General features: G+C 27.7%; 1 protein-coding gene across 1 annotated transcript; it reads left to right on the forward strand.

The window, feature by feature from the left end:
- The first annotated feature begins 9,464 nt into the window (after positions 1-9,464).
- On the forward strand, positions 9,465-21,565 carry LOC111288710 (protein DETOXIFICATION 16-like). Its single transcript, XM_022879723.2, has 8 exons — positions 9,465-9,780; positions 17,273-17,817; positions 18,267-18,353; positions 18,460-18,516; positions 18,653-18,891; positions 20,491-20,609; positions 20,991-21,077; positions 21,183-21,565. The coding sequence occupies exons 1-8, from the start codon at positions 9,490-9,492 to the stop codon at positions 21,240-21,242; spliced, it is 1,485 nt and encodes a 494-aa protein (XP_022735458.2). The 5' UTR covers positions 9,465-9,489; the 3' UTR covers positions 21,243-21,565.
- Positions 21,566-22,008: the final 443 nt, after the last annotated feature.

Here is a 22,008-nt window from a genome sequence, read left to right on the forward strand (position 1 = left end):
AAGACGTATTATGTAAAAAACACCTTCAATAAATACACAAAAAAGTTAGATGAAATTAGTGAAGGTGTTTTTGTTGCGTAAACGCCTTTAATAATCCCTAACAATTCTACTATGACTCTATTGAAGGTGCCTAAAATATATTCAAAAAATATTTATAAAGGAATTATTGTAGGCATTTTTCTTAGTAAACACCTTCCATAATCCGGTCCAATAAAAATCTTCTCAAAGTTAGCGCATCCAATCACCAACTTCAAGCTTCGTCTTCATTATTATATTATTTCTCCTTTCAGACCAAGTACAATTTACTTTTCCTTTCCTTCATCTTTTAGTATTCGAGCATTGTCTTTTAGAACCTTATTTTGACTATTCATTACTTATTTACTTTAGCTTTTGCTTCATTTGACTATTCCTTCAGCTTTTGCAATTCGTGATTCTTTTTGGTGTAAACAATTTTCTCCAAAACTCACCTTATTTCACCTTATTTCAATCCCAACTACAAATACTCTTGGGTATATCTACGTTAATAGCAAAGTGTTAACATTCATAATATCTGGTAGTTGATAAATTACTTCACAAGAAAGAGTTCTCGTTTTCTATAAGTACTGGTCTTGTTATTATCTTTTCTTTAAAACATAGTAAACTTAAGTATTGTACATGTTCATTTTCATATAAATTATTTATATACATTTGCTCTGATAATGTAGCAAGTACTAAATGGATAAGAGTTGGATGCAAAAGTCAAGATTAAGTCAAGAGTATAACGATGGAGTGAAAAAATTTCTTAATTTTGCATTTGAGAATACAAGTGAAGATAATATGATATTATACCCTTGTGTGAAGTATGTTAATATCAAGTGGCAAATGCGTCAAGTTGTTTTTGAACATTTAATTTGTATTGGATTTATTTTAAGATATGTTAATTGGTATTTTCATAGAGAGTCTGTACCATTAAGGTCTTCCACTAGAGTTTTTTCAACTTTAAAGGCTCTTCAACACTAACATGGTCCTTTTATAGCAGATGACATTGAAGGCATGTTGCAAGATGCTTTTAACATTCATAACCAACATTTTTAAATCTTTCTCCCTAAAATAAAGGATTTAATCAGTCTAATGTTGAAATGAATGAATTTGGTGAACTTGGAATAGGTGAACGTGACTAACAACCTAAAAGAGAAGAATCAAAGTTTTATAGGTTGCTTGAAGATATGAATGAAAAATTTTATAAGGGATGGAATTTTCAAGGTTATCTTTTTATGTTCATCTTTTTCACTTGAAATGCTTATGTGGATGAACAGGAAACTCTCTGACTTTATTATTAGAGTTTATGAAAGAAATATTTTTTTTTGTAAAAATCCTTGAATCTTGAAAGGAATCAAAAAAGATGATCAAGGATTTAGGTCTTGGATATGAGAAAATTCATAGTTGTCCCAATGATTGCATGTTGTATTAGAGGGATAAAAAAAATCAAGAGTCTTATCATTTGTGTGATTTTCCTCGTTAGGTGGTTAAAAACCTTGATGAAAAATTGAATGAGAATGGTGATGAGGTATGTGTCAAAAAAAAACCTGTTAAGATTTTACACTATTTTTCATTAATACCAAGAATTTCATAACTCTTCATGTCTTCCAAAACTACAGATTTGATGAGGTGACAACATGAGAAGCGAATAGATGATGGATCATTGAGGCATCCTACAGATTCTTTGGCATAAAAATTATTTCATTTTAGGTTTTCAAACTTTGCATCTGATCCTTGAAATGTTATGCTTAGACTAGCATCTGATGAATTTAACCCGTTCAAAATGATGAGTACTTCTTATAGTACTTGGCCAATTGTATTGATTCCTTACAATTTGCCACCATGAATTGCTATGAAGCAACAGTCATTTATATTATCTATGATAATTCTTAAGGAAAAAAGTTCGGTAATGATATAGACATCTACTTGTAACATTTTATTAAAGAGTTAAAGCAATTATAGGAAGGAATTGAGACCTATGATGCATCAAAAAAAGAGAACTTCAATATGCATGTTGTTTTATTATAGACTATCAACGATTTTTTTACTTATGCAAATTTATTTGTTGGAGTACAAAAGGTCATTATACTTATCCATGTTGTGCTGCAAAGACATGTTTGAAATAGTTGCTTAATGGTAAGAAGTTTTTTATATGGGACATCATCGATGGTTAGATAATAATCATCGATTTAGATTCTAAAAATATCTCTTTGATGGAACTGAAGAGTTAAAGAGATCACCTTTACCCATTAGTGGATCTAATATCTTGTCAAAGTTAAAAGATATCAATTTCACTTGTGAAAAATGACTCCATGAAGGAAAAGAGTGAGGGACATCTTTAAAGGTGTCTGTGATACTGATACTGAAGTTAGTGATATTGATACTGAAGTTGGTGATCTTGATGTTCAAAGTGATGAAGAGGACGATGAAGCAAATGACCCTAATGAGTCTGAGTTATGAAAAAAAAAGTATCTTTTTTGAGTTGCCTTGTTAGGAATATAATTTATTATGCCATAACCTTGATTTGATGCACATAGAGAAGAATGTTTGTAAAAATTTTATCGGGATAATTCTCAATGTGAATAAAAGATCCAAGGATAACTTAAAGAGTCAGCTTGACCTAGTTAATATGAGGATCCGTCCTGACCTTCATCTGAAGTTGCTTCCTAATAGCAAATATCGATTGTCTGTTGCTTGTTTTGGGATTTGTAAAGCTAAAAAAGATGCATTTTATAAGGTTTTGAAAAAAGTCAAAGTTTCAGATGGCTATGCGTCAAATATATCGAGATGTGTGAATCTGAAAAAGTGAAAACTTTCTTCATTAAAGTCACATGATTATCACATTTTGATGCAAGACTTACTTCAAATTGTTTTACGTTCATCAATGTCAAAACAAGTCACTTTTGTGATAATTGAATTGAGTAACATATTTAAATCTCTATGTCAGAAATGTATGAATGTGGAAGAGCTTGACAAACTTCAAGATTGAGCTGCGATTACTTTATGCCATTTAAATAAGATATTACCTCCAAACTTCTTCACTATTATGATGCATTTGGTTATCCACCTTCCATATGAAGCAAAAGTCGGTAGGCCGATTTATTATCGATGGATGTATCCTATCAAAAGGTATTATTTGTTGATAGATTTATTATGTTTTTATTGATGATCAAGCCACTTTACTTAAAATAACATATGACTAATGTTTTATGCTATTGGTTTTTGGGGAGGTTAAAGTCTTATTGTTGTAACAAACGCTATCTAGAATGTTCTATTACTGACGGATATTTAGCAGAAAAGTATATATCATTTTGTTCTCGTTATTTGGAAGATGTTGAAATGAGATTTAATAGACCATCGAGAAATATTGGTTTGCAGCATACAAACTCTGCCTACAATTATCTTTTTAAAAGTTTTGGACAACCAATAGACAAATCTAAATTTGTGGAGTTAGATGATAAATCTTGGGCACAAGCACATCGATATGTTCTTTTTCATCATGACTCAATTGAATCATTTGGTATGTAAGTTCTTGAGCAAGGAAATTATTTATTACATTAAGCATAATTTATTATCTTTTTTTTACTACTAATACTTTATCATGATGCTTTATAGTGAGTATAGAAATAATTTGAGAGATCCTACACATTATCAACAATCAAACTCTCGAGAGCTTGATAAGTTGTTCGTTGAAAATATTTATGAATGGTTATGAGCAATTGAAAGTAATGCCATACTTCCCATTATGAGAAATCTACATAGAATGCTTATGGTATAACTAACATTAATAACATATATATATATATATTTATTCCACTTCTATAGGTTTGGAATGGAAGGCTTGTTAGTAAAGAGGTGAAGTGTCTTTCACACGGTCTAAATCGGATTGTGAAACAATACAAAGGTTTCATCATCAATAGATTTAGATTTCACACTAAATCCCATGAGAAATTTAGAAGTACACAAAATTTAAGAGTTATTATGACTTCATCAACTACTAGCTATGCTAGTGCTAGGGACACAAACCCTTTAGAGGAAAATGTTGACTATTATGGCATGATTAATAACATCATTGAGTTGGAATATTATGGCAAGTGAAAAGTTATCTTATTTCGGTATGATTGGGCTAATGTGAATAGTACGATGAGTATTAAGAAAGATCAGTATGGATTTACACTTGTGAATTTTTCTCAATTGATTCACACTAGACAATAACTCATCAATGAACCTTATATTTTTTCATCTCAAGTCAAATAAGTATTTTACTCTAAACATCCCAAAGAATTGGGTTAGTTTGTTGTTCTTTGAAACACACCTAGAGACTTATTTGATATGGAGTTAGATACCAGAGATAATGTTAAACATGAAACTGAATGTTATCCTTTTGCTGAATAAAACTTGGATGAAATATCTCTAGTACCTACGTTCAGTGGGTCTGCGAAAATGTTACTGAAGACATTTATGAACAATGAAATGGTGCATCTATAATTTGTAATTCAAGTGTTTAAGACATAATGTAGTAAATGATTATATGTAATTAATGTCACATCGCTATTGTATAATTATTGTATAATTATTGTATTCTAAATCATACACTAGCTTTTGATTTAATTAAATCGATATGTTCTTTATATATCATAGGTTTTGATTTCTTAACTTCTCATTGTCTTTATATATGTTCTAAACTAATGTCTTTTCTATATTCACTTTTATGATGCAGGTAAGTTACAATACAGAGAAGTAGGTGAAAAAGAATACATATCAGAGATATTAGTTCAACCGTCTACAGCACCTATTGATATTGGCTATGGGCTAAATCTTTTAGAGGGAAATGAACGTATTGTTGGATGTAACTCCATCACTTCTAACTTTTCAACTGATATTAGATCTAGCAATATAAGAGATCCAGGTTTAGATAGTATCCCATCAATTGATTATGATTTAAATTTGAATGCAGTTATGATATACCCCAATTTTAGAATTCGAGTATAATGATAAAAGTATTACGATTTTACAAATTTATTTTTTTTGTTGTAGTTGATAACAATGGTCACCGGAAGACCAGAGGCCAGACAACTTTGAAGGAATTGTTTGCACTACCTTCTAACGAGTGTATTGTAGTGTCTACAAACTCTGATAGGCAACCAATTAGTGAAGAGACTCAACTGTTGGCTGGATTTATAGGCATGCTAGCCCATAAGGGAATGAAATTGCCTATTCATTATGAAACATGGCATAAAGTTCCAGAAGAAGTTAAGGCTAATGCTTTAAACTTTATTGAGGTATTAGTATAATTAATTACATATAAAAAAAATTTTACATTTTATTTACTTATTCAAACTTTTTTATTGTATTATTACAGTCAAGATTTATACTTGAAATACCAACTTCATTTATGCTTAAGTCATTGGAAAAGAAATGGAAAGATTATAAGCATAGTTCGAAGAATAGGTATTTCAATCAAAATACTACTGTAAAGGTGATGATGGAAAATCTACTCCATAATGTAATTAGGTGACAATATGAACAATTAGTTAGATTTTGGTTTTCAAGAAAAAAAGAGGTATTAGTTTATAACTTTGTATAGTAGAATAAAATGATGAAAATGTTTTATGGTTTAAATTGGTCATATTTGTATTTCTATCATATACGTAATTATTTTTTATGACAGAAAAAAGAACAAATTAGGATTGGTAGAGAAAGCAACAGAAATATAGCCACACAAGTGGATCAAAAAGTTTTGCAAGAAAGCAAAAAGAAATAGTAAGTTTATGATTTTAAACTTATTCCAATGAATGAACTTTTTGTGCCGTTAAAAGGTAAATATGCAAATTAACAGTTATTGTTCTATTTTAATAGTTTTGATAGTTTCAATATAGGATATTAAACTTATCGAAAGTTTTAAACTTAGTTGACACGGATGATATGTATGAAAAAGTTATTGTTTATGTATATTTAGGTAAAAATATAAATTTGTTGTTATTGTTGCATTTTAACAGTTTGAATAGCTTCAATACTTTATATTAAACTTGTTCAATTGATTGAACTTGATTTCTATAGTTGATATGAGAGAAAAAGTTGTCATTTATGTCTATTTAGGACTATTTTTGCATATAAAAGGCAAATATACAAATTAAAATTTTGGATGGCTTTCAACATATTGAATGGCTTCAATCCATGATATTAAACTTGTCCAAATAATTGAATTTAGTTTTCATGATCAATATGTGTGAAAGCCTAAAATGTTTTTATTATTTTCGTATGTTTAAGACTATTATGTTGTTAAAGGGCCAAAATATAAATACATGATATTTAAATTATTTGAAATTTTAATACTTGATTGATAGACTTGATATGCATGAATAAGTTGCAGTTGATATATATCCTATCAAATAACATATATTTTTGTATAGGAGAATGAGATAGGTGGTAAAATTAGACGTGTGAAACATTTTCGCATAACACACACAAAAAAAGGCAAATCTTACATGAATGTCAAAATACAAGAAATTATGGTAATTTGTAATATCTATTTTAACATAAAGTAAATATTTACTCTTTTTAACATATTATCAATTAATCATTAAACTTGATAGTTGTACACAGGAGAAAGCGAAAGAGAAATGGCTACTGAGATTGAAATAGCATCTGATAGTTCTCTCAATATGCAAGAAATAAAAAATTGAATATTCATAGAAGTTGCTAGAAAAAAAAAGGCATGGACAGGACCGAGGCCTTGGATTGGGTCCAACACCATCCGCCTATTATGGACATAGCTCTCAGTAATTTACAATTTTAGCAAGTCAGTCTTCGCAAGATATTTTAATACTGAAAGAGGAGTTGCAAACTATGTAACAACATTTTCAGTAAATGGAAGCAGAAAGAGAACAGAAGCGTGCCAAAATTGATGAAAAACATGCTAGAATGGAGCAAAAGCGTGCAAAATTTTAGCAGTTGCATGATTAATCTGATCATCTTATGAATTTTGTGCAACAATAATTTTCAGGAAATGATTTTGGTGCTCTTTCAACTTAGGTATTATATTTAGTAAATATTTAAATTTTTACATATTAAAAAAGCTTACAATGAAGTATTAAAAATTATATGGTATTATTTAGTAGGTTCTTGACCACGCTAGTGACCAAGGTAAAAAATTTTCTTCATCAATTGGTAGCCAGCAAAATATATGCAGTCATCCATTTCATACATTTTGATTTTTATTTTGTTAATGTATTAAAAATATTTGAATGTTATTATACTAATTATTAAACTTTATATTAATTAGATGCATATTTAAACATGAATTAAGTTTATATTAATTTCAGTTTTTGAATTTAAGCTTTTTTATGAAAATAAAAATTATTAACATAAATTTTAAAAAATACATTTTTACATAATGACGGCATTTGCGTTCAAGAATTCACTAAATGAATAATTTAGTAGCGCTTGTATCATAACATGCCACTAAAAGTAGCAGTAATCTTACTAGTAAACGTCGCTAGTTAAGTGACATTTTTTTTTATACAAACATTACCAAAATAACAGCGTTTTTCTCATAAAAACACCACTAAATTAACGACATCTCAAATATACAAACGTAACTAATATAGAGGTGTTTCAAATACAAACACATCTAAAGTAGCAGCATTTATAATTACAAAAGCCACCAAAGTAATAGCATTTTTCTCATAAAAACACTACTAATTTAGTGATATCTCAAATATAGAAATGCCACTAAAATGATAACGTTTCAAATATAAATGTCGCTAATATTAAGGTATTTTTTTGAAAACACCGCTATTTTTTACGACGCGTGTATAGTCAGTATTCTGACTGATATTTTTTGCAAATATCGCAAATCTTTTAATCGCATTTATAAACGCAACTAAATGTTAAAAAAAGCCACTAAAACCAAAACCCTTGTAGTATTTGGATAATTCAACCTAATAACATCAAGAGAATCATCTTCACAAATTAAGGGGGTAAAACATGAGCAAATCATTCTTAATGTCCTGCGAAGATGTTGAAACGAGTTTCGTGACATACACAACAAATACATATGAAACAGCCATTTGTTTGAAGACTGCTTTTGTTTTTGTTGGGAATTAAATGCCTTTAGGGAAGCGAAAACGCGCGGCTAAAATAAGAATTAAAAAGAATAATAAATAAAAATGAAAACATAGGAATTTAAATTGTTCACCAAATTTTGATTACGTCCACTAGACAAGTATAGGATGAATTTCACCAAAAGAAATAATAAAAATAATACAATCAATCTTTATCTTTTAAGGATAAAATAATTATACCCTCTTAAAAAAATAGGAAAACACCTCACAGAACTCTTTTTACCTCCCAATGCGCCTTTCATCCATCACTTTTACTTTTATAATAATTTTTTTCTTTCTTCTACCGGTGGAACATCATTGTATTTCCACCTTTGTAAATTTAATTCCACGGAAAGGTGGCATAGGCTGATGGGGTGAGAATTTTGCATGTAAAAGAGTGGGCTTCAATTTGCATGTGATGGATCTGCCTTTAACAATCCAAAATAGTGAGAAATTTTTATAATCAAGATAAAATAAATTAGAAAATTAATTATAATTAATAGTAATCATTTAATGTATAAATTAAAATTTTTGTTTCTTTTCAAAATTATAATTATTTTATATTATTAGTTTTCAAATTTTTAAAATAATATTTATTCTACCAAATTTAAAAGTAATTCGTATGTTTTTTTAACTTTATTTGATGCTATATATATTTTTATTTTTATTTTTATTTTGTTATGATTTTAATAGATTTAGTTTTATTTTTTAATTCAAATATTCTTTTACATAATTTATATTGTAAAAGTTAGTTTACCTATTAATAAATATATTTTTTAATTAAATAATTTAGTTATATATTATTAAGAAGTTAATAAAAGTACTATTAATATTTTACAAATTATTATGTTTAAACAACATTAAAATTATTAAATTGTGTAATTATTATAATATAATTATTTTAATAATTTTAAATAAATAATATTTAATTTTTAATAATATAAAAATAATGATCTTTATTTTTAAAAATTAATAATTATTGATCCAATTAAATGATTTTAAATCATAAATAACAACATCACTTTCGTAATTAAACTTTACGATAATTTTAAAAAATGACATCAAAGACTAATTAAAGAGTCCCGCCAAAACTCAATCATATAGATTATAAATAATACGAAATCATAGATTATTATTCTTTTTAAATCAAAACCCATAATAATTAGCATTTAGTTTATTACTATTTACTAGTGTTGTCCTAACGTAAATTATTGATAAGCATAAATGCTTGGACTGTAGCGTCTAAAAGGACATGTCAAAGTCCTGGAAAAATATCTTAAAATAAAATTAATTATTATGAACACTTGATAATAATTAAATGGAACATCCCAACCCCATCATGTTCCTATCTGTCACTCAAAAGACTATGGAGAGAGAAGAGAAAAACTCCTCCCTAACTTCACCTTTGATTCAGATATCCGAAGATCAAAATGAGGATTATAGACTAGTAAGCAACAGAGCAGAGGGAAGAAAGAAAATTTTTGATGAAGTGAAGAAACAGCTATGGCTAGCAGGGCCTCTAATAGCAGTGAGTCTATTCCAGTATTGTCTACAGATGATATCGGTGATGTTCGTTGGTCATCTTGGTGATCAGCTAGCTCTGTCTGGTGCGTCAATGGCCAATTCCTTTGCAACAGTTACTGGTTTCAGCTTGCTGGTCAGTATATATACTTTGGTTTATAATTAAGTTAAACGTTTCCTTCTTCTGCTATGCATGAGTTTGTCTTCTCTTTTATGGTTTAGTTTTTCTTTTTGATTTCTTTGAGATTGCGAAAACATGAAGGATTTGTGTACTTGATGTCTTCTATCTTGGTCTATATATATATATATATATATATATATATATATATATATATGTTTTTGTATGTTTACAGTCTGGTGGCCCGCATTTTTTAATAAGATTTTTCAAATTTGGCCTGGTTCATAAAATATTTAATCATTAAATAACCATTTTATTTATTTTTTAATTTTATAAGAAATTTAAAAATATTAAAAAATTAAAATAATTTTTTTAATGTTTTAATATATAAAATTAAATAAAGGAATTGAATCAAACTTTAAACAAATTTTTAAAAGTGTTAATCAAATTAGTTTGAATATAGATTGAGTAATTTTATAGATACAAAAATACAATAGAAAAATATACAATTTATAAATTTTATAAAACTTCTATAAGTATTTTAGTAAAAACAAAAAATATTTTTTATTTTTGATGTGTGAATATAAATTTTAATATAATAATTTTTTATATTTTATGCATGATATATAAAAAATAGATAAATATAAATATACAAATCATAGGACATACTCAATCCGTAAACGCTGTATTGACCTATGTACACGAGGATTTGTCTATTCTGGCCGAAATCATCCGTCATTCTGTTGACTTTTTGATCAATGAGTTTTTTTTATTATTATTAATTAATATAGCACATGTAATTTTTAAATTTTTATTTATATTTTTTATTTTTAATTTTAAAAAATTTTAATTAAATCTCTAATTACTCAAAATTATTTAATTTTAAACCTTTCATCTATAGAATTGTCTTGAAAATAATATCAACTAATATAACATGAATGACATCAGTTGACATCTCTCGTAATAAAAAAATGGAGTAAAATAAAATTTCGTTCAAAATTTAAAAATAAAAAATACTCTTATCTTAAATTTTTTATATTTAAGATATATTTATAAAATATTAAATTTAAAATATTTTATTTTTATTTTTATTATAATATAATTTATTAGTTAATATTTTTTTATTTTAATAGATATTAGATTATAAAAAATTAAAATTAAGTTAAAAATTTTATTTTTATTAAAAATTTATATCTTCAAAAATAAAAAAAATAAGCAATCAAAACAACCCTTACCACTGCAGATCAGATAAAGGAAATAAATTGGGTTATTAAAAATAATACTTTTTTTTTTATATATAAATATAAAATTTTTAAGAAAACTAGATTTAAAATAGATATTTTTTGAGAGAAAAATAGGTTTTCTAATATAGTACTAAATCTATTTTTAAAATGATAAGAAAAATTTTATTTAATATTTTTAAATGGTATGTAGTTTTTTATTTAATTTTTTAAATCAATATAAAAATTTTTACTTAACTTTTTAAGATAATATGGAAATTTTTAAAAAGAATTTTAAATTTTTTAACTTAATTTTAAATTTTTTCAATTTTATTTTTGCTAAAAAATATTATTTAACTAATAAATCATATCATAATAAAAATTAAAAAATTTAAATTATAATTTTTTGAAATATAAAATATCAATTTTTTCATTATTTTTATTTTTATTGTTTTTCCTTTTATCTTCGTTATAAAAGAAATTTTATAAAATATATTTGAAAAAAGAAAAAGAAAAGATATTTAATATTTTTAATAGAAAATATTTTATTGAATAAAAATAATATACTATTATGATTTATTAGTAAAATAATATTTATAATAGAAAAATAGATTTTTTTTGTTTTTAAAATGATAAGGAATTTTTATAAACAAGATTTTGAAATCTTTAACTTAATTTTAATTTTTTTAAATCTATTTTCTATTTAAAACAAAAATATTTATGTAATAAATTATATTACAATGAAATATAAAAATTATTATTTTAAATTTTAATATTTTATAAAATATATCTAAAGTATAAAAGAATTTAAGATAATAATATCTTTAATCCTTAAATTTTGAATAATATTTAATTTTGATCACTTCATTTGTTACATGAGATGTCAGTTGAAATTTGACCATTAATTTAGACAATTTTATAAACATAAGAATCAAAGTGAGGTAACTTTAAACAATTATAAATTGAATTAAAATTTTTTAAAAATTAAAATAAAATTTAAAGTTCACAAATGCTAACAACTCTTTTCTTTTTTATGCTTTGGCTTGTCCCTAGTAAATGGAGTTTATGAAAAGCAGATTTATTTATTCACGAGCCGAAGGGTTCATCGTGCCCAGGAACTTAAACGAAAGGTTTGAGTGAGGCTTGATTTGGCTTCTAATATTAATTACTTTTAACTTAATCTTAATTCTAAAAGAAAATATTTTGTAATCTTCATCTTACTTTAATTATTGTAGAAATTTCTTAGCATATGTCGTCCATAAACATAGAAGCTTTGTGCCAAGCCACATAAATCTATGTATTTTTTATTGGTTGTTATCTTTTTGCATATTAATTCTTATATGTGCTTTTTTTGGTAAATTTATTTGTTCAATTATTAACTTGTCTATACCAGAGTTGCAACAAGAAAAATGAACTTGTGGAGAGGAGTAACAGGTTGAAAATGATTAATCCAACCTAGCCAACATAAAAAAAAAAAAAAAAAAAATGCTACTTATTTGTTTGTTAATCTATATCTGGAATGTTTCTTATAAAACTCATTTGATATCTAACCAGTATGTCAATATAAATATATATATATATATATATATATATATTTATTGTGATATGGTTTTAAAATTATTAAATAAATTTTATTATTAATTAAATACGATTGATCACTTAATAAAATTTTAAAATAAATAAATTTTATTGAAAAGATATTGTTCAAGTTTATGAAAATAATTTGAGTTTGAAAGTATAATCATACGTGAAAAATTATTAACACTCACATGACGTTCGTTTTAAGAATGGTAACAATTAATTATAAGTTATCTTTTAATTCTAACGAAATATCTTAATTTTTATATTTAAAAATTTTCCTTAACCACTTTTTTTCATAATTTTGGTCTTTATTATTATCTTATTTTTTATTTTTTTCACAAAATCTTTTCTTTTTTATTATTATGAAAAAATTATTGTTTCATTTTTATTTGAAAAATAAATTAAAACTTATTGTTGAAAAACCTATAAAATATTTCAATACATTAATAACATTAAAAGAATTTTTATCACATAAAAATTTCTTAAAATTCACAACTCTAATTTTTAAAATTTCATAGTCTTATATTTTTAATTAATTAATACAATTAATATTCATACATTATTATATATAACCTTGTTTTAAAAAAAATCTTTTATTTTATTATTATCTTTTTTTAATTTAAAAAATAATAAGTAAATAAAAACATTTTTGTATCGACTAGATTTGTAAATACTCTAGTATTTTGATAATATTTAAGAAATAATATTACATAAAGATTTTTAAAAAATCACTATACTAATTTTTTTAATATTTTATCTTCTAAGGAATTTTATTTTTTAGATTATTTTTTAAATATATATTTAATTTAAAATTTTATAATTTAATCATGTAAAGATAAACACGTAAATAACTCAGAAAAATATTAAAAAATCAAAAATTAAAAAATTATTCCCCAAAAATCAATCAAAGTCGGTCAACGATTCATAACAGTTCATCGGCAGTTCAATTAGATTGATTTTCTGTGATTTTGGACAATTTTCTGGCAGTGTAACTCGATTTAGTCAAACTAGTTCATGACTTTTGATAGAGGCAAGAGCCAAGTCCGATGCATAGGCCCGTGTTGGATTAAGTTCATGTGCATGTTTGCAGGAAACTTTTTTTTTTCAGACTATAAAAGTCAGAAAAAATTCTTACCTTCATTTTTTATGTCCTTTCTCTCTAAAAAAGAGAGTTTCTCTCTTTAAAAAGATTGCTACCACTGGCCTCCGCCACTTACCATCGCCGATGTCAGTTTGCCCCAAAATACACCAACATTCTCTTTTCAACTTCCTGATCTTTGTTTCGACTTAGTTTTCCCAAAATCAACCTCTAAAGCTCTAGATATAAGCCAAAAACTTTCGATTGCAAACCCCAAAAAGGCTTCTACCATCGGACACACCGCTGCCACCTGAGACTAATGCCTTCCATGGTCGAAACATTCCTTCTAACTATAAAAAGAGCCTCGAAACCTTTCAAAACACCCCAAACTGAAGCCCCACTCCCTTCGTTTTGGTGATTTCAATTTTTTTTGTTTTTTGCTTGTTTTCTACGGCTTCCCTAGGGAATGAAGTTTTTTTTTATCTTGGGGTGTGTGTTTTTTAGTTTATTTGTTTTTTTTTTTTTTTTGTTGAGTTTTGGGTTGTTGTCTGGTGGGTATGGTGGAGATGAGCTAAGGTCGTAAGTGTGGGGAATTTAAGGGTTGCTTGGCTGAGGGTTTGATTGGGGCTATCAGGGATGGTTTTTATTATTTGGATCATTGATTGTGGGATGTAAGCTGGTGGTGGTGAGCTTGAGGATGGTTGGTAATGGAGAGGCAGTGACATTGTTGCCGAGGGTGGTAAGGAATATGTTTGTTTTTGGTAGTGTTCCTCTTCAAGATTTTGTTCTTCCCAAAATTAGCCTCCTGTTGCTTGATTTTTTGGCTTAGTTTTATAGACCTTTTTCAAATTTTGGTTTCATGGAAAATCCAGTGAATATAGATGGAAATCTAGGGTGTAAAAAGGAAGGTTATTGGCAACTCAATTTTTGCTGCAATGGTGGCTAGACAGAGCAAGATAGGGCCGCTAGGGTGCTGGAAATTGCACGGTAGGGTGGCTAGTAGTATGGCTTGGCAAAGGAGGGCCAGCAGCCCTTTGGTGGTGTTGTGTGCTAATTTGCAGACCGTTTCTTTTTTTTATTTTTTTTTTATGTTTTAATTTGATTTTTTAAGAGAAATGCACCCTTGTTATTTCTCTTCATATCTCAATTTTTTTTAATTTTTTATAAGTAAAATTATTTAATTATCCTTTCATCTTCACCCAAGTTTTTAAAAATAAATTTTCGAAAAATCATGAATCTTTCCGAAAATAATTTTCAAAAAATTATGTAACTTTTCAAAAATAAAATTTTGAAATATTATAAATTTTTTTGAAAATTTATTTTCAAGAGGTGAGATAGTAAAATTTGAAAAAACATTTTAACTAAAATTTTTACTATCTCATTTTTTGAAAATGAATTTTCAAAAAATTATATTTTAAAAATAAATTTTCAAAAAGGTTTATGACTTTTAAAAAATTTAATTTCAAAAAATTATATAACTATTTTAGAAATTAATTTTTGAAATATTATAAAATTTTATAAAGTTGTGAGAAGGATAATTAAATAATTTTAATTATAAAAATTAAAAAAAAAAAAAAAAAAAAAAGCTAGAGTGTGAAGGGAAAAATGGAGATGCATTTAGCATCTTTCTCTTTTTAATTAGATTTTCCAAGTTAAAACTTGACTAATTTTAATAAAATAAGTTTGAGCTTTAAATATGAAACTTGGACCTTGGGCTTTCAAACCCAACTAATTTGAACCTTAAAATTTTAAGTCTTTATTGACTCATGCAAATAACAATGCACTGTAATAACAATGCACTGTGGTCCAATATTTTGGACTTAATTTTGAACCCTTCTAACTTGATTGCATGTCACAAAAAATTGATATTAAATCGATTTGATGGAAATTTGAATATAAGCCTTAAAGATAATTAATTTGAAAAGCAAAATCATTAACCTAAACAAAAGTTGATATCCACATATATAAATATATATATATATATTTATGTATAATTTCTTATTTGTATTGGAAAATGCTTAGGAGTCAGTGGAGAAGCCAAATTTTGATTTCTTTTTTTCTTTCGGTTAAATTAGAAATAACGACTAATGAATGACTCAACCCTTCAAAGAGTTTCTTGATCCTCTTTTCATCATTCATATGAAATTTTTTTCGTGTAAAATATAAAAATTATTATGTTAAATTTATATTATACGCTAAACACAAAACTTTTTTTTTCTTTTAACTTTTGAAAACAGATTCAGTTAATCTAATCATTTTTAAGTATTTTTTGTATCGTTTTGATTTCATATTTAAAATTATCATGTTTAATTTTAACAAACATGGAGATCCATGATGTTCCTTGCTACTGTCTCTCTATATAAAATAGCTTGGAATCAAGATAGAACCTTAAAAAAAATCAAAAAAAAAAAAGCTCCCTTTGCTTATATCTGTTTGCTGTATCATGTTATTTAAGATGACTAGATGATCTCTTCCACCTCCAGCCATTTAGTAACATGCGCTAGATTTTTTTTCTTTGCAAGAAGTCTTAATCTTGAGCAAAGAATACAATTTCTGTCTATTTTGATGAAATGCAAGAGGATCCATAAATAATGATAGGCAAAAGACTATTTTTCAAGTCAGGCTTATTCTAAGCAATTAGAGCCGGGGATAAAATCGAAGATATTGTTAAGATCAAATGAACGAAGCAGAAAAATATCAAAACAACCAACTCTTTTCCCTACTTAGAAATCTTAATGTAACATAAGCAGATTATAATTTCAAGCTAATTAAACAGATTCTAGTTCTCCAGTGGATTAGCAGCCCATTGTTTATTTACAATATGGTCTCTCTGCAAAGATGTGGGCTATTATAAGAAATAGAGGTAAGCAAAAGTCAGTTTGAATCGATTAAATTGATCGAAATCGAGTGAATTCAATTGAATCAGTTCGGTTTATTCTGTTTTTGTTATGATCGATTTTTTAAATCGGTTAAATTGGTTAATTTGATCGATTTTTTGTTTTTAAAATTGATAATCGAACTGGCCGAATTAACCAACTATCTAATAAGTAAAAGTAAAAAAAATTGAGATAAATATTTTTATTTTTTTCTTATAAAATATTATTGAAATTATTAAATTCTTTAGTTATTTAGTTTGAATGATACTTGAATTTGAATTTTATTGAATTAAATTTATAGTTAAATAATTATTCATAATATGAAGAAAAATGATAAAAAAATCAGTTATTTAACTAAATTGATCAAACCGAATTGATTTTGATCGGTTCGGTTATAATCGATTATTGAATAATATTCAGTCGATTCAGTTATTTATTAAATGAAAATCGATTAAATCGATTATTAATTTTTTTAAATCAAACCGATCGAACTAATTGATTACTCATTCCTACTAAGAAAATTTCAGAAATAAGATTTAGTAGTATAACGCGAACAGCTAAGCGACCCATTGATAGAGTGTTAGACTCTTAATTTTTACGAGTAAGGTTCAAATCTTGACAATATTAAATATCATAAAAAGATGCCTTGTAGGACAGTCATACTTTGTAAGTGCGTGGTGGACTTTTACAATTTGGAACGTAAAAAAAAAAACTTGTGACCGCTCATTCTTACTTTGTGTTATTCTTTTGCATAGTTGGGAATGGCAACTGCCTTGGATACCCTTTGCGGACAGTCATATGGGGCAAAGCAGTATTTTATGCTGGGCATACACATGCAAAGAGCCATGCTTATTCTTGTAATTGTGAGCATACCGCTTGCTATTATATGGGTAAACACAACACCTATTCTACTTCTTCTAGGTCAAGATCATGACATATCGAAGAAAGCTGGAGAGTATGCTAGTTTCATGGTTCCGAGCCTATTTGCATATGGTCTTCTTCAATGTCTAGTCAAATTCTTGCAAACTCAAAACATTGTATTTCCAATGATGATATGCTCTGGAATTACAACTTTACTGCACAATCTTATCTGTTGCGTCACGGTTTTCAAATCTAACCTTACATTTAGAGGAGCTGCCTTGGCGAATTCAATCTCCAATTGGACAAATGTCTTCTTGTTGGTTTTGTATGTCAAGTTCTCTCCTTCATGCGCAAGGACTTGGGCAGGATTTTCAAAGGAGGCCTTTCATAATATTTTCACTTTTCTTCGACTTGCTATTCCATCAGCTATTATGGTCTGGTAATGGCTCTCCTTTCTTTCTTTTTCCTCTTCAATGACACAAATATATAAAGAAGCATTCATGGATCCAGGATTTTTTGTTTTTGGGTATCTACTTAAAATAAATATATAAAACTGGGACAAATTTATTAATTTTATCAACAAAAAGAAGGTTTAGAAAAAAATTTTGGGGTCTCCAATGAAAATTTTTCTTTCAAAATTTTCTTGTTTTAAATCTTTGAGATATTCGTAAACGTCTTAATTCTCCATTTGGATCCGCCCTTGTACAGACGTAAAAATGAAGTGAATTTCTTTTCAACAGTACATTGCTATGAACCCAATCACAAAGAAGTTCGCTTTTAATCACCTAGAAAGTAGACATGGAATAAATTTGCTTGTGCATGTGTTTATACTTACTGAATTTTGCCTCATATTTAATTACTCTAGTTTGCCATCATGACTCTGAACAGCTTGGAGATGTGGTCATTTGAAATGGTAGTTTTGCTATCAGGTCTTCTTCCTAATCCAAAGTTACAAACTTCGGTGCTCTCTATTTGGTTAGTTTTGAACTTAAAATAGCCATTTTCACCAGCAATTTGTTGAACATTTTAATTGTCAAATGTCAATGTAATTGTCAACCTTACTGAACATTTCCATTTCCAGCCTTAACACTGCTTACACGGTTTGGATGATACCCTTTGGACTCAGTGGAGCAGTAAGGTACGGCATGCTAATTACAATTTTCATTGCTTGTGTAACAGTGTCTCAATTTTGAAGGGAAACAAAACATTCAGGCACTAAATTTATGTTTCAATATTCACTAATCTTTTCTTAATGGGTTCAATGTTTTGTACAGCACTCGGATCTCAAATGAATTAGGAGCAGGAAATCCACAAGTAGCACGTTTAGCTGTATGTGTTGCCATAGTCATGGCCATTTCCGAGGGCCTTTTGGTGGGATCAATCTTGATATTGATTCGCAACATTTGGGGCTATGCTTATAGCAATGAAGTAGAAGTAGTTAAATATGTAGCAACCTTGATGCCATTTGCAGCAACTTCAACCTTTTTTGATGCCCTCCAGTGTGTTCTCTCAGGTTTTCCTGTTTCTTACTATCACTTGAATTTTCTTTTTTTTTTTTTAAATAAATCACTTTAAAATTTTTTAATTTATGTGAGCGAAACTGCATCAAGAGAATAAAATGAAATGAATCTTTTAATAATTCACAAATGAATGAATAATTTCATTTTTTTTAAAAGATATAGGTTTAACCACCCAAAAATACATGTATATATATATATATATTTATATAACTCCAAACTCAGGATACAAAATTCATCGCTTTAAAAAAAGCTAAAAAAGTTTACCATCCTAAGTAAGTCCACAAAAAAATATATAAAACTTAAAAGAAGGAAAAATAAGGTTTGTTTTACTCCCAAAAAAAAAATGTCCATTTACATTTTACATTACATGAGGGATAGTTATATTTGAACTTGAATATCCTTCCAATAATAGGAAAAGCCGAGAAAAAGAATAACACATTTATCTTGCTAAAATTTATTAAACACACAAATGCTAAAAGTTCCCAAGATTCTTATAAGGTGCTAGAATAAATATTATTGCAAGACCCTGACATCTAGGAAGCATTCAAGGGTCAAAAGTAAGGGCGGTCAAATATTCTTGGCTTTTTTTTAGAATTAACCTTTTTAAAGATTGTATTTGGGCCTTGGTTTGGTTTGATAAGTGGGGTTGGTGGGCAATTTCCTCTTCACTAGTATGGGCTCTGTACGGATAAAATCAATGGACTACGATCGAGAACTTGCTCCAGCATCATTCTCCCTAGGTTGAAAGGGATTAGACCTCAAGTTCTCAATGTCTTCTTCTTTAGAGTATGGAGATAAGTTAGACACATTGAAAGTGGCTAAAACTCCATAATCTCTCGATAGCTCAATTTTGTATGCATTTTCTCTTATACGTTGGAGATCTCCTAGGGTTCTTATAAGGTGATGGAATCAAAATTATTGTAGAACCTTAGTTCCAGCAGCTATTGGCATTCAAAGGACATCCAATGATCAAAAGTGTAAGCTGAAACTTTGGTCAAATTAATATTCCTACCAATATTAAGTTAGCTTTTTTCGGACTTGACCTTATAGATTTGGATCTTATTTTGAATTGATGAGTTGGGTTGATGGATAAATTCCTCTTTGGGTCTTTATACTGATGAAATCAGTACGCTTAGATTGAGAACTTGCTCTGCATGAGAGAGAAACAAATAAACTAATTCCGTGAACTATATAATAGCCGGTGGGTGCAGTCGTGCAGATAGCAGCAGTTAACGATAATTAAAGTATATCTCTTTGATATATGCACATTCATGTGCATAACAGTGATAGTAAAGAGTACTTAATCTGTTTCATAATTTCCGAACCTTATCCTTCATTTTCCACCCTCCATTTCAGTCATCAAGGGATTGCTTTTATGCATGGAATGACAGATTCATGAAACATGTAATTGTGATTCCTACTACTGAGGACACAAGTATTCTCAAGGATACAATTTCCTGTTAAGTCAGAGGCCAGACCATGAATAGAACGAAGCTAATAAATTCTCCCTAAATATTTTCTATTTGTTCTTTAACTGATGTTGACTCTCCAAATCTCGCAGCTTAGCAGTTATTTTTTATCTGATATTTCAGGCACTGCTAGAGGATGTGGATGGCAGAAGATTGGCGCATATGTCAATCTTGGATCTTATTATATGGTTGGGATTCCTTGTACTATTTTGTTAGCTTTCGTACTCGATGCTGGTGGAAAGGTAAAACTCAGATTTTTTTTTTTTCTTTTATGGCTTTCGAATGTTTTGCTACATATATTTTGGTAGTTTACTTGATGGCAAGCAGCAACCAAGTCATTTTCTTGTAATGTAATCTCTTCTAACTCAATGGCGAATACAAATGGGAAATAAGGTGTCAATGAATACCCCACAGACTGGAAAAAAAAGAAAATGGAAAGAAAAAAATTTTTTGGACCACTCCTAAAATTTTCTCTTGGACCTCTTATCCATCTACAAAATTAACGAATTCATCAGTAGTTTTTTATTTATATTACAAATGGATACCCGGAAAAAAAACTTGGATCCATAACTCTTCTAACTATCATATATATATATATATATATTTATATATCTGGTGTGTAGGGTCTCTGGCTGGGAATCATATGTGCACTTGTTGTTCAAGCAACTTCTCTTAGTATTATTACCATTCGAACTAACTGGGAGCAAGAGGTAAGATATTCAACCTCTCTCAATAATTTAGCCACCTCCTATGATTTTCTTATATTTTCTAACACATTCTTTTACGAAAGATTGACTTTTCACCACTTTATTTAGGCAAAAAAAGCTACGGAGAGAGTATATGATTATGCAATCGCGGTGGATGTTGTTTCATGAAGTTGTTTTTTATTATCATCTCGTTTCATTACAGGATAAGCATAAGTTTTCACCTAAACTTTGAAGGAGCTGGAGCCACGCCACAGTTTCTAGAGATGTTTAGGGACTTAGGAGTGTTTGATTATTGAATCTATTTCAAGAATGACAGAAGTTGCATTTCCAAGTATGGAAAAAGCTTCCCAGACATAGGAATTGAAACAGGAACATTCTTGTAAAGTTTTTTCCATGTAAACTTTAAACAGATAGAAGTCAATTTTCTTGAAGCAACGATTAATGGCAAATTCAGCTATGAAAATTTTGAAACGAAGGAAGTTGAAGGCTGTGGGTAGGGAGGGGAAGAACCCAAGTCCTATTCCACACTTATCATTTGAGCTAAACCTATGCATTGATATCATGAAGAAAAAAAAAAAAAAAAAAAGGTTTCTCTTACTTATAGAGAAATCATCTCAAAACTGAAAACTTAAAAATAAAAAAGTGGAAAAAGGGGTTGAAGAGACTTCTCAATTGTTTGGAAAAAGCAAACCAATTAGTAAAAGGGTAATGCTATTTTTTATCCCATTTTTTACTGTTGACTAATTGATTTGGTTGCATTAAATGAAAATTTTTTAGGTAAGTATTTTGAAGGGACAAATTTTATATGAAATTATTTAAGTGAAATTTATAAATTTTATTAAAAGTGATTTAATAAAAATTTTAATAAAAATTATAAATTAATTAATTGATGGAGTTAAATGTGAAGATCAATAATATGTAAAAAAAAATTATT

The sequence above is a fragment of the Durio zibethinus genome, chromosome 17 (assembly GCF_047325235.1).
Source record: "Durio zibethinus cultivar Kanyao isolate XHJ-2024 chromosome 17, ASM4732523v1, whole genome shotgun sequence".
In the NCBI taxonomy this organism is placed as follows: domain Eukaryota; kingdom Viridiplantae; phylum Streptophyta; class Magnoliopsida; order Malvales; family Malvaceae; genus Durio; species Durio zibethinus.

What these genes read in the sequence shown, in the direction of transcription:
- LOC111288710 (XM_022879723.2), top strand. Translation starts at nt 9,490, where the DNA reads ATGGAGAGAGAAGAGAAAAACTCCTCCCTAACTTCACCTTTGATTCAG. An exon ending in ACTTCGGTGCTCTCTATTTG is followed by an intron (nt 18,354 to 18,459) that starts GTTAGTTTTGAA and finishes TTCCATTTCCAG; the next exon opens with CCTTAACACTGCTTACACGG. An exon ending in GAACTAACTGGGAGCAAGAG is followed by an intron (nt 21,078 to 21,182) that starts GTAAGATATTCA and finishes CACTTTATTTAG; the next exon opens with GCAAAAAAAGCTACGGAGAG.